Source organism: Daphnia pulex, chromosome 10, assembly GCF_021134715.1.
Source record: "Daphnia pulex isolate KAP4 chromosome 10, ASM2113471v1".
Taxonomy (NCBI): Eukaryota; Metazoa; Arthropoda; class Branchiopoda; order Diplostraca; family Daphniidae; genus Daphnia; species Daphnia pulex.
This window is the reverse complement of record NC_060026.1, coordinates 14530085-14543404: the sequence shown is the minus strand read 5'-3', so window position 1 is coordinate 14543404 and position 13320 is coordinate 14530085. Positions and strand designations below refer to the sequence as shown.

Below are 13320 nucleotides of genomic sequence, written 5' to 3'. Positions count from 1 at the left end.
CAGTACATCCATTTTCGACTAATTTATTCTGAATTCCATATAGGCGCTCCTATAAAACGACCAGAAAAGGAAAAGAAAAAAAGGATTTCAAATATGGAAGCGACCGCGAAAGGTCACCAAAAATGTGCGCTAGATTGTCCGAGTTGGTCGTATAAATAATGTGACTAGTCATGGTACACTATATAGTAAAAGCTCTATACCCACCAGTCCAGTGAACTGCACTGCCGGGTACGGCCGGGAACGTGATGAACAGAAACGTTTGCGGGGAATTTTCTTTAGAAACGGCGAGGAGCGTCCGTGTTCGAAGATTCCCAATGCTGACGAATGAAAAGGCCATTGTGCTGTGCTGGGTGGATATGAACGATATGAGTTATGGATTCTGCACAAATGGCCACTCCTTTATTGCCCTGTACCACTGCGACGGCAGTTTTATTTCATTTAGAAAATCTTGGTGGTAAAACGATGAACGTATAATCCGATCCGATCGTAATATCACACAAATCTGTACTAAAGAAAAGGGATCCTACCATATCGCGTTTGCCCTGAACGTGACTGAATCGGAATTTCTCTGTCCCTGACTCCCTGTGTGCTCTGAAAGAAATTTGCAATTATGCTTTAAAGCTCTTATTTCTTCAACTGTGACATTGGAAATTACGAATTATTGCTGGCAAAGTGTCAAAGGTCAGTGTTAAGAATTTAAGAATAAAACCCAACAACATTAGCCTGAAGATCAGTCGGTATCCGGATTCCTCCAAAGTCGGATTGAAATTATTTTAGTTTTATTTTATTTTTTTATTTCTAACTATAGTTAACTTTTTAAAATATTAATAATGAATCTGTGTCAGGGTTGTAAAGTTGAATGGAAAATGCCATTTTGATTCATTCATCGTCCTTGAAAATCAGACGTTTCCGCCAAATTTTTGAGAAATGACTGGAATTGTGTATGTTTGATTGATATTCACATACACTACCCCGTGAAGCTCATCATGAATTATTCAGAAGTCAACGACCGTGAGTTCTATACAATCAACACCTCGTGAAAATAAGGACTTTCGATTGGCGAAGGTGTGATAACAAATCACATGACGTCGGCTCTGTAAATATCTGGGTCATTGGATCAGATTTTAATCTACTGACATGTGACGGTTGGTGACCCTTGGAATCGCCCAGGGTAAAGAAACAAAAATGTTAAAAAATATTTTATCACATGAAAAAGGCAGATAATAATCTCATGAACGGACAGATTTGTAAGAAAACACAAATGTTACGTGTATTGAACGCATTTAATGAAATGTTGTTTCACGCAAAACTGGAACACGGATACGTATAGTATATTACTAATTGAATTAATACTCGTCAAAGACCTCCCTGTCAGGTTTGTTGACGGACGTCCTCGACATGACGATGGTGGTCGTTTTGACATCATCAGCTTCTTTTGACACGTTGGTAGATTTCGGAAAGTGTTTCGATCCCGTCAAGTCCGGCATTTTCAAGAATTTCTGCGAGGATCAAGTTGAATTTTAATTGTTCACAATTTATCTCAAATCCATTCATTCACCTTTTTAGATGTAGATGGAGTTGATTTCGCAGAATTCAACTCGTTCGAACTGGCCGCCAAACCGTTCGGTTGCCTGGATCCATTAATCTGCCAAACGGGAAAAAAGGAAATGAATTTTTATAAAATAAATGGCGAAAATGAATTCTAAACTAATCACGTATTTTCCCTGTTGTAGGAAACATTTAAAAAATGTTACCGTCTGATGGCGCATTGATTGGACGCTTCCGGGTCTGTCGGACCAACTTGAACCGCTCATAACTGATGATCGATTACTCATGACGTCGTCACCGTCCGACACACCCTTGGTTACGCCACTATTGTCATTGTTCCATCCATCGCAGACCATAAGCCGGAGCACGTGCCCAGCTCTCCGGAAAGCCTCAATGGCTTCACGCCGTGTTACACCAATCACATTAGTTCCGTTGACTTCCAGCAAACGCATTCCTTCCTGCAATATCATCAAATAACCCACCAAATAATATAATCCATTTAATTTTAGTGACGCCGAGGATTATCTGTTATACCTTAACACGGCCGTCTTTAGCGATGGCTCCGCCCCGATGGACTTTGTAGACGAAAATACCCGAATCGTATTTCTTGCCGCAGTAGCTGTCCTGTTCGAGTACTCCGCCGATGATTTTGATGCCAAACTGCTCGTCATCTTTGCGCTGGATGAGAAATTCATCCAGGCCTTCCGGCTGCGGATCGTGACGGACGGTGAGGATGATCTGCTGCGACGGTTCAGACAGGGTCCGAATCACTTCGTGGTGGGTCCAATCGGAGATTTCCTTGCCGTTAATTTTCAGCAATCGATCGCCGATCCTTAGCCGACCCGAGCGGCCGGCCGTCCCTTGCGGAATGACTCTGGAAATGAAAATGCCCGGCTCATCCGTCCCGAACGGAATGCAAGATGAATCTTTGCCGCCGGCGATTCTCAGACCCAGTCGAGTTCCCATATCTTTCCGGATGACAACATCCTGGGGCAAGCAACAAGCGAAACAACACGCATGTAAGCGGATTATTTAACTTTTTCAATGCGACTATTGACAAAGCGCTTCGCCAAACAACTAAAAGGAAGTTGTAAAAATAAAAAAAAACCTCGGTAATGACGGGTCGCTGGCCTTTCTGGTTGGTCGTTACCCGAGTAACGACCGTTTCGGTCAAAGTATTTTTGGTAATGGACTCTCTAAAACGGCCCAATTCCGTCGGCGCTGGCGGGAATTGAAGCTCGCTCAACTGCAGATCGTTGGGATCGACGGAGACGGGTCTCAAAGGGAAATTGGTCGATGACAAACGATGCGGAGGCTGCGGAGGAGACGACGGCGGAGATGGATATCGACCCGGTTTCGATATGGGAATGTGATGGCTGGTGCGAATTGGCACGTGCGACTTTAAACTGCTTTTCAGTGGCGCCGGTGGAGGTCTCGGAGGATTGTGATTGATCTGGCTGTAATTGCTTCAAAATGGAAATTTCTTTTTATTCATTCAGTTTTTGAAAATTTCGATGGAATGCTTAATATACTTTTGCTGCCAGGGTGCTGCTGCTCCTGCGGACGAAAAACCCGCATCCGATTGATTGGAGATGCTGCCGCGTAGCGAACTCCTACGCCTGGCCATAAACTGTTCCGGCTCATTTCCGGAATCGAATATTTCTGGGTAGTCGACTTTGGGAGTGATTGGATAGCGCTCCACTTCCAGTTGAACGTACGGTTTGGAACGACTCAGCAAAGTAACTACTTCTTTATGTCTGGCCCTTTCGACATCTAGTCCGTTAATCTACTCTTGGCAAAAAGTTAATTATTTTAAATGTTTATCTTTGAATTATTTTCAAACAGGTTTTTCGTACTGAAATGATGCGATCTCCCACTGCCAGCATTCCGCTTCGATCCGCCACTCCGCCTTGAATTATTCCCGAAACGTACACGCCCTAAACCACCACAAATCAAAATTAAAAAGTGAAATTAGATGAAGAAATAATAAAGAACAACAACAAAATACTTCAGAGTTGGCCTGGCCGTCTCTGGACGACACGATGAATCCCAATCCGGTGACGTCATCGCGTTGCAGTTTGACTGTGAATCGATTCGTGTCGGACAAACTGTCGTCATCTTCTTCTTCTTCGTCATCCGTCCATTTCGTCGAATTTCTGGAGGAGTTGAACGTCTTTTGCGGTTCCATTGGCGATGGATAACCGCTGGCGGTTGGCGTAGGCGTTGCGTAAACATGCTCCGGGGGGAATGACGAAATGGCAGGTAACTGAAGCGGAGCCATCAGCGATGGATTCAGGTGGACGACGGACGGATTACAAGCGAAACAATACGGATGGAAATGGACGCCGGTCGAATCCAGGTGAGACGTGTGCTGGAGTCCCACGCTACTGGAATGATACGGAGCTACACTCGTGATGGGCGACTGGACTTGATAAGAGTTGGACATCCGTCGAACTGGAGGCGTTCTAGGTCTCAAATAACCTTCCTCTTCCATCGGACTCGGATAAATCATGTCGTTCACCTGGTGGGATGACATACGTCGTCGTCTGGGCGGATCGGGAGTCCGGCTCCTGTGATTATTGTCATCTCTTCTCGAGGAATTCAACTGGTAACTGGATCGTGAGCGGATGAGTGGGCCCATATTGGTCGCCATTGGAACGGCCGATTCGACCAGTCGACTGATTTTGCGGAGAACTCGAACGTGCAAATCGCCTCCGGAATTCCTGAGCAGGTCAACGGCTTGATGGTGTTCCAGGTCTGAGCAATAAACGCCGTTGATGGAAATGATTTCATCGTCCAACTTGAGTCCAGCAGCATCGGCCGCTCCTCCTGGCACAATTTTCGCCACGAAAATTCCTTCATCTCTGCCCCGGTATGGAAACGATCCTCCTCCGCCGGCGACTGTCAATCCCAGCCCGTGCTGTCGACTCCACTTCCGGCGCTGCAACCGCAATTCGTGCACCTCCTCTTCTTGCAGTTCCACGTACGACCTCCTTCTCTGTGAAGAACTCGCCCTGTATTTTTCCAGAAATATAAACCACATGAAATGTACACACAACAACAACAATAGCCATGAATTTTTAGAAAACTACCTGGGCTGCCTTCTCGACATTCCTTCACCGCGGAATTCACAAACTAGAATAGAATTAGTTGTAGTAGCTGGTAATAATACACCACCCCGCCCTGGGAACAAATGAGCGTCCTCGTAACACTTATCGAATATCCCAGCAACCAAAGTGAACGCCAACGCGATAAGGCCGTTTTCGTATCGTCTTCTCGATAAGACTGCACACACATACTGACTCAAACTAAACACAGTGGAAAGGTGAGGCAGCATATCAGCTGTAAAAACAAGAAAATCTTATCTCTCTCAAGTGTTGTGTGTACATGCAAACGAAGCCTGGGCGAGTCTGAATTGCGTATACAGATTCCGGTTTCGGAAAATGTCAAATTCCTTTTTTGTCCACGACTGCTCTGACGAATAACATTCCATAATAAAACTTTATATAACATCGTGCCAGGTTGTTTGAACTTGACAAAATTAAATTACGTTTGAGGAATGTATCCTCGTTGTATATAGTTGGCGACCATTTTTCCTCGTTTGTTGTTGGAAATATTTCCTCGTTACATAAACCCATAGATGAAAATAAGCCATAAATTTCTATTTGGTATTCTTGCCGGTTTTGCCCTTGCACGACTTTTTCACACACTGTGCAAGTGATTTAACTGTACACGTGAAATAAATATTTTTCCATTATAAACGACAAAACAAAAGAAAAACAAAATAAATGTCAACCTCGAACTTCCCCTCCTACTCTTTTCTATTCGCCCTTATTCCATTGAAAAATGTTATTATTCTTTTTTTATTTTTCTCTAGTCGACGCTCTCGGGAGTTTCCAACAACTGCAAAATCTGTGAGTCTCTCCCGCCCTGCGCGTGGGCTTATACCCTCCACCAACTTGCCCAACGGCTTCATACAACTTCAGTCTCTTGTATCAGTCGACATGAAAATGTACACGTCCGAAAGGGCCGGCTGATAGCAACTGACGCACAACTTTTTATATCTCTCTGTGTTGGGCCCAGGGATCTTCAAAAATTCAGATCATTGCTAGGTTTTTCTTTGGTTAATAGTGTGGTCTCAATAATTTCGCTGTCAAAATATGTTTCGTTCATCGCCAGCTGTTGGAGATGACGAAGAGCTCGATCCAAGAATCCAGGTCAGTGTTTTCTTGCTGAATTCAAAACAGTAGGAAACCTCACTCCACTAACCCCTTTGTTTATTGCTGCACTAGGTGGAATTGGAGAGGCTCAACACCACAACAGATGAAATCAATCGCTGGGAAACAGAACTTGATGTAAATCCAGATTTGACAGTAATTTTGTTACCAGGTTCTGACCTTGACATATCTGTATATCTGATGTAGGAAGCAAATGCTGGATTTCGTACCTTGCTGAGTAAGTCGACTCAACAACTCAAAGCCTTGGCCAAAAAACTAGGCAGTTGCATTGAAAAGTCCCGACCATATTATGATGCCTTTGAAGAATACAAAACGGCTCAAGAGCGTTGCCAAGAAGCAGCTGTGCAGTTTCAGAGAGCATTTGGTGAGCAAGCAACCTTCTTATTTGTCTACATCAGCAATTTCGTGGCTTATATTTTCCTCGTTGAAGGTATTCACAAAGCTGCTAAAGAAACAATAGCTCTTGCTGAACAGCGGTTTATTAGTCATCAACATGAATGGAAGTTTGACAATGCATGGCAGGAAATGCTGAATCAAGCGACTATGAGGGTAAAGTGATCGAAATGTTTTTTTCTTTATGAGTTTTAATCTGACGTAAATGTTTTTAATTTGAATTTAGGTGATGGAAGCTGAAACTCAAAGACAACTAAGTGAAAAGGAACATCAAAAGAGTGCTGCGATATTCGAGACTGCCAAGCAAAAGGTGCCTATTGCCTTTTACTTGGAAAAATAATTAGAGTAACACATAGAAATCTGTCTTTATTTGCAGTATCAATACCTTGAGAAAGATTTGAAAAGCGCAATTCAAAAATCGAGACCCTACTTTGGTGTGTATTATAATTGTTGACGCTCCAGTGATTTTGATCGCTCCAGTAACGCCTAGTTTTCATTCAATTTCTCAACAGAACAAAAAGAGGACTTCCAAAATAAACTGATGGCACAGAAGTTAAAAGTTGAACTCATTCAGCAGAGCGTCACCCAAGCTAAACAAAGCTATTCAGACACGCTGAAAAAATTAGAATGCATTTCAGAAGAGATCCACGAGCGCCGACTACTTTCACGACCGAGAGAGCCGGGTGTGGGTGCGGAGAAAAGTTGCTCACCTCCACCGTCCCTAAATTTTGATTTAGACCAATGCGATATTCTCAGCTTAGTGTAAGTTCAACTTTTATTTTATATGACACTTGCTGAGAATGCTCACCACATTTTCCATGTTTTTTTTTATTTGCACACAGTTCAAACTGCACGTTGAATCGGGCGAGTGATGACGAAGAATTGTCTTGTTCTTCCTCCCCTACTACAGCCTCCTAATTGAATTGAAGACCAAGTGTCTATTCTTTATGACGACCCAATTTATTAGCTTTGGTACCTTGTTTATGTTACGTACCTGCGTGAGGCATGTTTTGCCACCCATTGAAAAGTTATCTTTTTAGGGTGATGGTAGAACAGGTGTCAGCCATGTCTGCATAATTAAAATTATACACTATCCCCACCCCAGCCACCTTTGTTCCATCTCTCAACATTCATTATCCCTCAAACAAGTTGCCATCAACCACCGCAATAATAATTCAACAACATTGTTTTCCATTCCTTCCAGCGGGCATTCTATTCTATTTCAACAATATTATGGGTTCTGAGTAATAAACATGTAAATAAAAGTAATAAGCATTTCTCCCTTCTCTAACATTTGCCACCTTATTTTTGTAATGTTAATAAGGCGCGACTACGGAATGATTTGACTGTTTCAGTTTGCTAAACCTTCTCCAGTGGCCATCCAGACCCATTTGCGTACGACTACATTGTCGATGATTTGATTACAAGATTCATTGTTCGTGTCCAGCTCCAAAATTCTCTTGACGTGATTTCCAGGTTTCGTTGGCAAGGTTTCATCGCCGCACGTAACAATCATGCGAGTGCCGTGATGGTTTAACAAAGCTCGACAGTTTTCTTGGTTCCACGGGCAAGTGATGAGAACGTTTGGCAAACCGACTTCCTTGGCAATCCTATCAAGACGAAGAAATTTAAAAAACCAAATGATAAGCAAAGAAATAACGGACGCTAAATTCTTACTTGAGGAGATTCATAGCGATAGCACTTGTACTATGGACATTGAGTAACATAATCGCATTGCCTTTTAACAAGGCAAACGTAATGATTCGGATCAACGAATCGAGCCTATCACTGTCTGAAGCGATAAGCGCGATGACTCCTACAGGATCAGCAAGGTCGAAGATAACTCCACGTTTAGCTGCACTCGTAGCTACTTTTCCCGTATCGCGACTGATTGCGGTAATTAATTCCAACAGTAAGTCTGCAAAAAAGCACATCTTTCAACAGAATGTATCTCTAATTTGGATTACGAATGTCTTACCAGTTTTGGTGATTAATGGCTCTTGTGTCAGCAACTGCTTGAGAAATTTGGTCACTAGAACGTTCCTATTTCCTTGGCCAGCCCACGAACGTTGCGTCAAGCGTAGACTATCGAGAATGGGAAGCAGAGTTGCGTTGGGCTTTCCATCCCCAAAGGATGAAACATTGTTGAGTTTACTGTCTTTAACGGGCAGCAAGTGATCAAATCCTGGCTCGTAAGAAGCGAATCCATTGACCCAAATGCGAGGTACCTGTTACAAACCGTCCAAAGTTATCATGTGGTTTGTTTGATTTGAATGACGACATCGTAATACCTTGAATTGGTTGATGATGTGCATGGCGATAGACTGCTGCTCACACCACAATGAGATTTCACTCATGCCGGTGAGATTTGTAAGAACGTTGAGTAACTCTGCGGCAGAGCGATAAGAGAAAACAAGCATAGTTTGCCCCAGAATTCCCCACTGGGTAATAGGCATTGAAGGTTGTGCGTTGAAAATAACACGGGCGTTCCCTACGTTCAAAATCTGAGACATTCTATTAGAACAAACAATTGAAATGGGATATTAAAAACAAAAATAATTACATCTAATTTAGTTCCTTGGAGGTAGTCGGTCACTTTTGAGGGAGCTTGATAGCAAGAATCTTCTGTAAAATCAATAGTCTTATCTAATAATTCGCCCGAGCGACTAGCGTTGAAGCGTTCTCGCAAACGCCAATCAATCTCTTCCAACATAGAGTCCTGAACGATCAGGTAAAGACCACAGCTGTTGAAGCTACTCGTCTTCAAAGCGGTAAGTGCGGCATCTACAGCGGCATCGCAATCACCTGTTTCCAACACCACGACTGCTTTTTTCCCGTCGAGATCTTGTTTGGCATTAAAAAAAAACAGGATTAGTTAAAATTATTTAAAATCTCACGGCACAAAGTTACCCAATTTGAGATTCGAAGCTCCATCGCGCAATGCGAGCGCTTGATCATAGCTACCGCAAACAATAATATCGATGCCCTCTGAAGAAGTGATTCCTTTCAACCTTTCAGAACTTCCGGCATACACGCTGCAGTCCAATCCCACTTTGTTTAAAAATTCCCCCATTAAAAGGCATGGAATTGCTAGAAGATCATTTTCAGGGACCAATACAATTGGCCTAAAGTCAAAAGGTAATTCAGTATTTTCGTTTATCAATAAGATAAAGGGCTAACTTATGCTTACATTCCTCTCGAAACGAGTGGTGCGATTGCACGCGACACAGACAGCACTGGATTAGATGAACCCACAATTACAACAGCAATATTGTTCCCAATCTTTGAAAAAAAAACCAATAAACTTTAGTAGAAAAAATTTAGTAATGCAACTGATAATGAATTTAATACTTGAGTAACAGGACATGACTCTAGCTGATCAGCATAATAGGTCCAATAACTTGCAGCTGGAACAATTTCATGTTGGATGCAGTAGCGTAGAGGTTTGCCAAAAGTGGTTGAAAGAGCCAAACCAAGAAGTTTTTGATATTCAGGTTGACTTAATAACATCCCAAGTCTTTAGAAATAATTGGTGATTACAAATACAGAAATAACACATTTAGACAAACATATGATACTCAGTCATTTTGGCAGATGTTTCTAGCCATTGGATGTGTGACCATTTTCTTTGTCTGTCTTGCTTGAGAGCTCTCACAAATTCTTCAAAGTCACCATCAACACGTTTCATAATGGAAACATTCTTGGCCAACTCTTGATGAACAGAGCTAATCATGAGGAACTTGCCCCAATTGGTCCCTTCTCCTTGGCTAGCAGGGACACTTAAAGGTGAAGTGGCAACCCAATTCTGTCATTTAAATAAATTGATGATATGAAACTATGAAGAAATTACATCGATTGTTTTACTTTAAAATCGCGGTCGACCTCCATGCTGCTTTTTCCGTAATTAAGCGTAGCTCCTTTTACAGCTTCAAGAATGTTGACCATCTCAGGATGAGTGTTTAGCTCTAATATTTCTTCCTGTAAAAGTTCAGCAAACGAATGTTATATGGAATGTTTGAGATAATTTATGGATACACTTAAAGATAATTCGATCGTACGCTTTATTACGGAAATTACGTTGTCACTTGCCAGCTGTTTGTCTCTGTCAAAACAAGTTGAAATATCGTGCGTGAATACAGCTGTCACATCTTACCTGAGTCATTATGGCAAAACAACTTTAACCACAACTTTCGTTTTCATTTTGGCTTCGAGTTAAAAAAAAATCCTAATAATAAAATTTATAAAATGTTGCTCGTTTTCGATGTTTGGAACTATTATTTTAAATTTATAAATGTATTAAATCGTAAAGAAATTTGACAACGCTGTAGGCTAATAGTATCATCGCACTAGCAGACTGATAAAAAATCAGCGCGAGCAGTGAGAGCTACATTGATGAGACAACGTGGTCTTGGCCGTTTTTTTTCAGTTTTAGTGATTGCAAAGATCACAAGCACAGAGCTCATCACTATAGTAAAATCAGAAATCGTTAAGAGTTCGAGAACCAAGTAGTTTTATTTTTTATTATTGTATTAAGTAAAAGAAACGATAGCCATGGCGAGTACGAATTGCTCCCAGTTGACTCCCATACCACAGTCCATATTGAAACCCAGTTCGCGAATCAGTATGCAACCCAAGAAACTTTCCCAGCCTTTGCAGGTCCGATTTGACTCCTTGGTCACAATTGACGTGGTTTCAATTTTGAAGGATTATATCGAAGGGCGAAGCGAAGTGAAATATCACCAATTATTGAATCTGAAAAATGATCCTAATGTCAATGTAAGTAATTTGGGGAAAAAACTGGACGTAGGATTACAAGATTACGAACTAAGAATTTTTTTATTTTTAGGATGGATTTTTACTCCTGATTCTTCAACAAGTAAACAGCTCTATCAGTCTGCTGACTCCAAAAGTTGATTCCTTTGTTGATGCATTGCTGCATATTTCATGGACAACAAGACAGCCCCCAGTACTTGATGAATATTTGACATTTCTCCAAACACTAGTTTCAGCACACACATTCTACTGTAGATCAGTAGTCAAAATGCTAGTCTCACATCTGACACTTAATTCAGACTGTGAAAAATCTACATCGAATGTGCATCTAGTTTTGAGGGGAATTTTGCAGCTGATACCATTGTAAGAGCCCTGTAATTATTTGTTTCCAGGATCAAGAAAATAATGTTTTTGTATTGACAGGTCTCAAAGTATTATTTGGGATTCTTTAAATAATGGTTTTCCCTACATTGGATCAAGCAGTTGCAATCAAGTAAACTACATCAGAAATCTTCTACATTTTGTTGAATACCATGAAATGTCTGGACCCCGTGTTTTACATCTCATCATTGGAAGGTATGTCAGTCTTTAATTCATTTATTTTAATTAACTAATTGAATAATTTTTGTATAGAATCATTAAATTGGACAGCAGAGTTTCAAGAGAGGACTTGCTACAAAAATTCAATCAGCCTATGGAGTTTGATGAGGATACAGTCTTGAATCAAGCTTCTGAAACGTTAGACGAAATCATGAAAGTTATGTTTGAGTTGTGTCATCGCAAATGTCATAGCGAATGGATTGTTCATCGGAATTTTTATCAGGACATGTACGCTACGTTCGAATCTTTGATACTACCGGCCGCCGGTATCCATCATGTCCATTACTTGATGTTCTACATATGTAGTACCAAAACTGCTCTCTATGAAGCTTTTACTGAGCGCTTGTGGGTCATTTTTCTTACCCCTTCATCTCAGTTGAATATTCGAAAATCGTGTGCCGATTACCTTGCTTCGTTTTTGGGGAGAGCCTCTTTTGTACCCATGAAGTACGTTCACATTTGTGATAATAAGACCAATCAAACCAAACATTAACTCGTGATTTCTCTAAAGGTACGTCATTGACTGTCTGGATCGAGTGTGTCAGTGGATTCACGCATACCTCGATCGGCAATCAAAGGGTGAGGGAGCAGCTGTTTTTAAAATCCGAGCCCATGCAGCATTCTATGCCGCTTGTCATATTCCCTTCTACGTTTTGGCTGCTAGGCATCGAGATATTGTCAACGACAGAAAGCGTACGATGATCGTTCTTTCTTATTGTTGGAATTCAATTAACCTTTTGATCATTTTTGCAGTTCTCGCCCGATTGCAAGCCCTGGATTTGAACCGAATTGTCAACTCACCTTTGAACCCACTACGCTATTGTCACGCTACAACTGTCAGACAATTCGCAGAATCCGCTTCACATCTGCAGGTTGTACCACTATCAATCAAGTTGATTTGTAACGTAATTAACCGAAATTCTCGTTTAGATTGTATTCTGTCACACCATCATGATTCGTAATCAGAGGGTTTGTATACCTGAAGCTACAACTGACACATTTGTCATGGATACAGAATATCCATTCGAGAAATACCTCTTGCCCTCATCGATGGACTTTGTGTCACCTCTTGTTATTGACAAACCTATCGGTCGTGACGATTCACTCTACGACAGCGATCAGGTTATGGAGGAGCTTTTGTCTGAATCACCAAGAGTTGGCGGCTTTATGCACCACTTCATGGGTTGATTTCATCGATATTGTCGTTGGTAAAATCTAAAATTTACCCCATTTTCCCTGTTTCTTTATTTTCTGCAATTCTCTACATCTTTATTACCATATGACCGTCTTTTCCCATTCGTGTCGGTTAAATTATGTATATTAACGTGGTATATATTCACTCGATCGTGCCTATTTGTTGGAAGACCGTTGAAATTAACATTTTTTCCTTTTGGGTCTTGGTCTACGGATTAATCATCCGTTACGCTATTCACAACTTCGGGAGCTGATCACTGCTGCGGTTTTTCTTCGTAAGAACATTATTTTTCCTTTTTCTATACTCGATCGTATTGGGCGGCTTGGGACGTACGTTGAAATTCTCCTTTGATTCGTGGGCTTGTTAAATTTCTTTTTGTCTACTCTCCCGATTACCGCAATGTTATTTGCTCTCCCCTTCGATTTCGCCGTTTCCTATTCAACTTACAAAGATGTTGTCGCCAGCGTGTAATGAAAATTAAAGTTTTCGTGTAATTCATTTGAAAAAAAAAATTGCCACTTAAAAACCAGTTCCCTTTAGTGAGAATAAAATTCAAGTGAAGCGTGTCGGTTG

The 13320-nt window shown here is 41.4% G+C and overlaps 4 protein-coding genes across 4 annotated transcripts; 2 read left to right on the top strand and 2 right to left on the bottom strand.

Moving 5' to 3' along the window:
- Positions 1–1244: 1244 nt before the first annotated feature.
- Positions 1245–5448, bottom strand: LOC124203931 (protein lap4-like). Its single transcript, XM_046600834.1, has 10 exons — positions 5345–5448; positions 4641–5274; positions 3557–4562; positions 3405–3485; positions 3081–3334; positions 2657–3014; positions 2083–2535; positions 1755–2006; positions 1559–1645; positions 1245–1499 (listed from the first exon to the last, which is right to left on the bottom strand). The coding sequence occupies exons 2-10, from the start codon at positions 4883–4885 to the stop codon at positions 1347–1349; spliced, it is 2889 nt and encodes a 962-aa protein (XP_046456790.1). The 5' UTR covers positions 4886–5274; positions 5345–5448; the 3' UTR covers positions 1245–1346.
- A 174-nt stretch (positions 5449–5622) lies between these two features.
- Positions 5623–7456, top strand: LOC124203939 (SH3 domain-binding protein 5 homolog). Its single transcript, XM_046600843.1, has 8 exons — positions 5623–5765; positions 5841–5903; positions 5973–6150; positions 6217–6335; positions 6406–6489; positions 6556–6613; positions 6692–6941; positions 7022–7456. The coding sequence occupies exons 1-8, from the start codon at positions 5709–5711 to the stop codon at positions 7095–7097; spliced, it is 885 nt and encodes a 294-aa protein (XP_046456799.1). The 5' UTR covers positions 5623–5708; the 3' UTR covers positions 7098–7456.
- Positions 7367–10309, bottom strand: LOC124203933. The gene is made up of 11 exons (XM_046600837.1): positions 10257–10309; positions 10044–10157; positions 9758–9984; positions 9531–9696; positions 9370–9461; positions 9090–9304; positions 8743–9023; positions 8471–8683; positions 8158–8407; positions 7857–8097; positions 7367–7789 (listed from the first exon to the last, which is right to left on the bottom strand). Exons 2-11 carry the CDS (start codon positions 10122–10124, stop codon positions 7531–7533), a joined length of 2025 nt encoding a protein of 674 aa, XP_046456793.1. The 5' UTR covers positions 10125–10157; positions 10257–10309; the 3' UTR covers positions 7367–7530.
- Positions 10310–10508: 199 nt separating this feature from the next.
- Positions 10509–13313, top strand: LOC124203936 (RNA polymerase I-specific transcription initiation factor RRN3-like). Its single transcript, XM_046600840.1, has 7 exons — positions 10509–10955; positions 11026–11315; positions 11376–11528; positions 11586–11999; positions 12064–12245; positions 12306–12424; positions 12483–13313. The coding sequence occupies exons 1-7, from the start codon at positions 10731–10733 to the stop codon at positions 12738–12740; spliced, it is 1641 nt and encodes a 546-aa protein (XP_046456796.1). The 5' UTR covers positions 10509–10730; the 3' UTR covers positions 12741–13313.
- Positions 13314–13320: the final 7 nt, after the last annotated feature.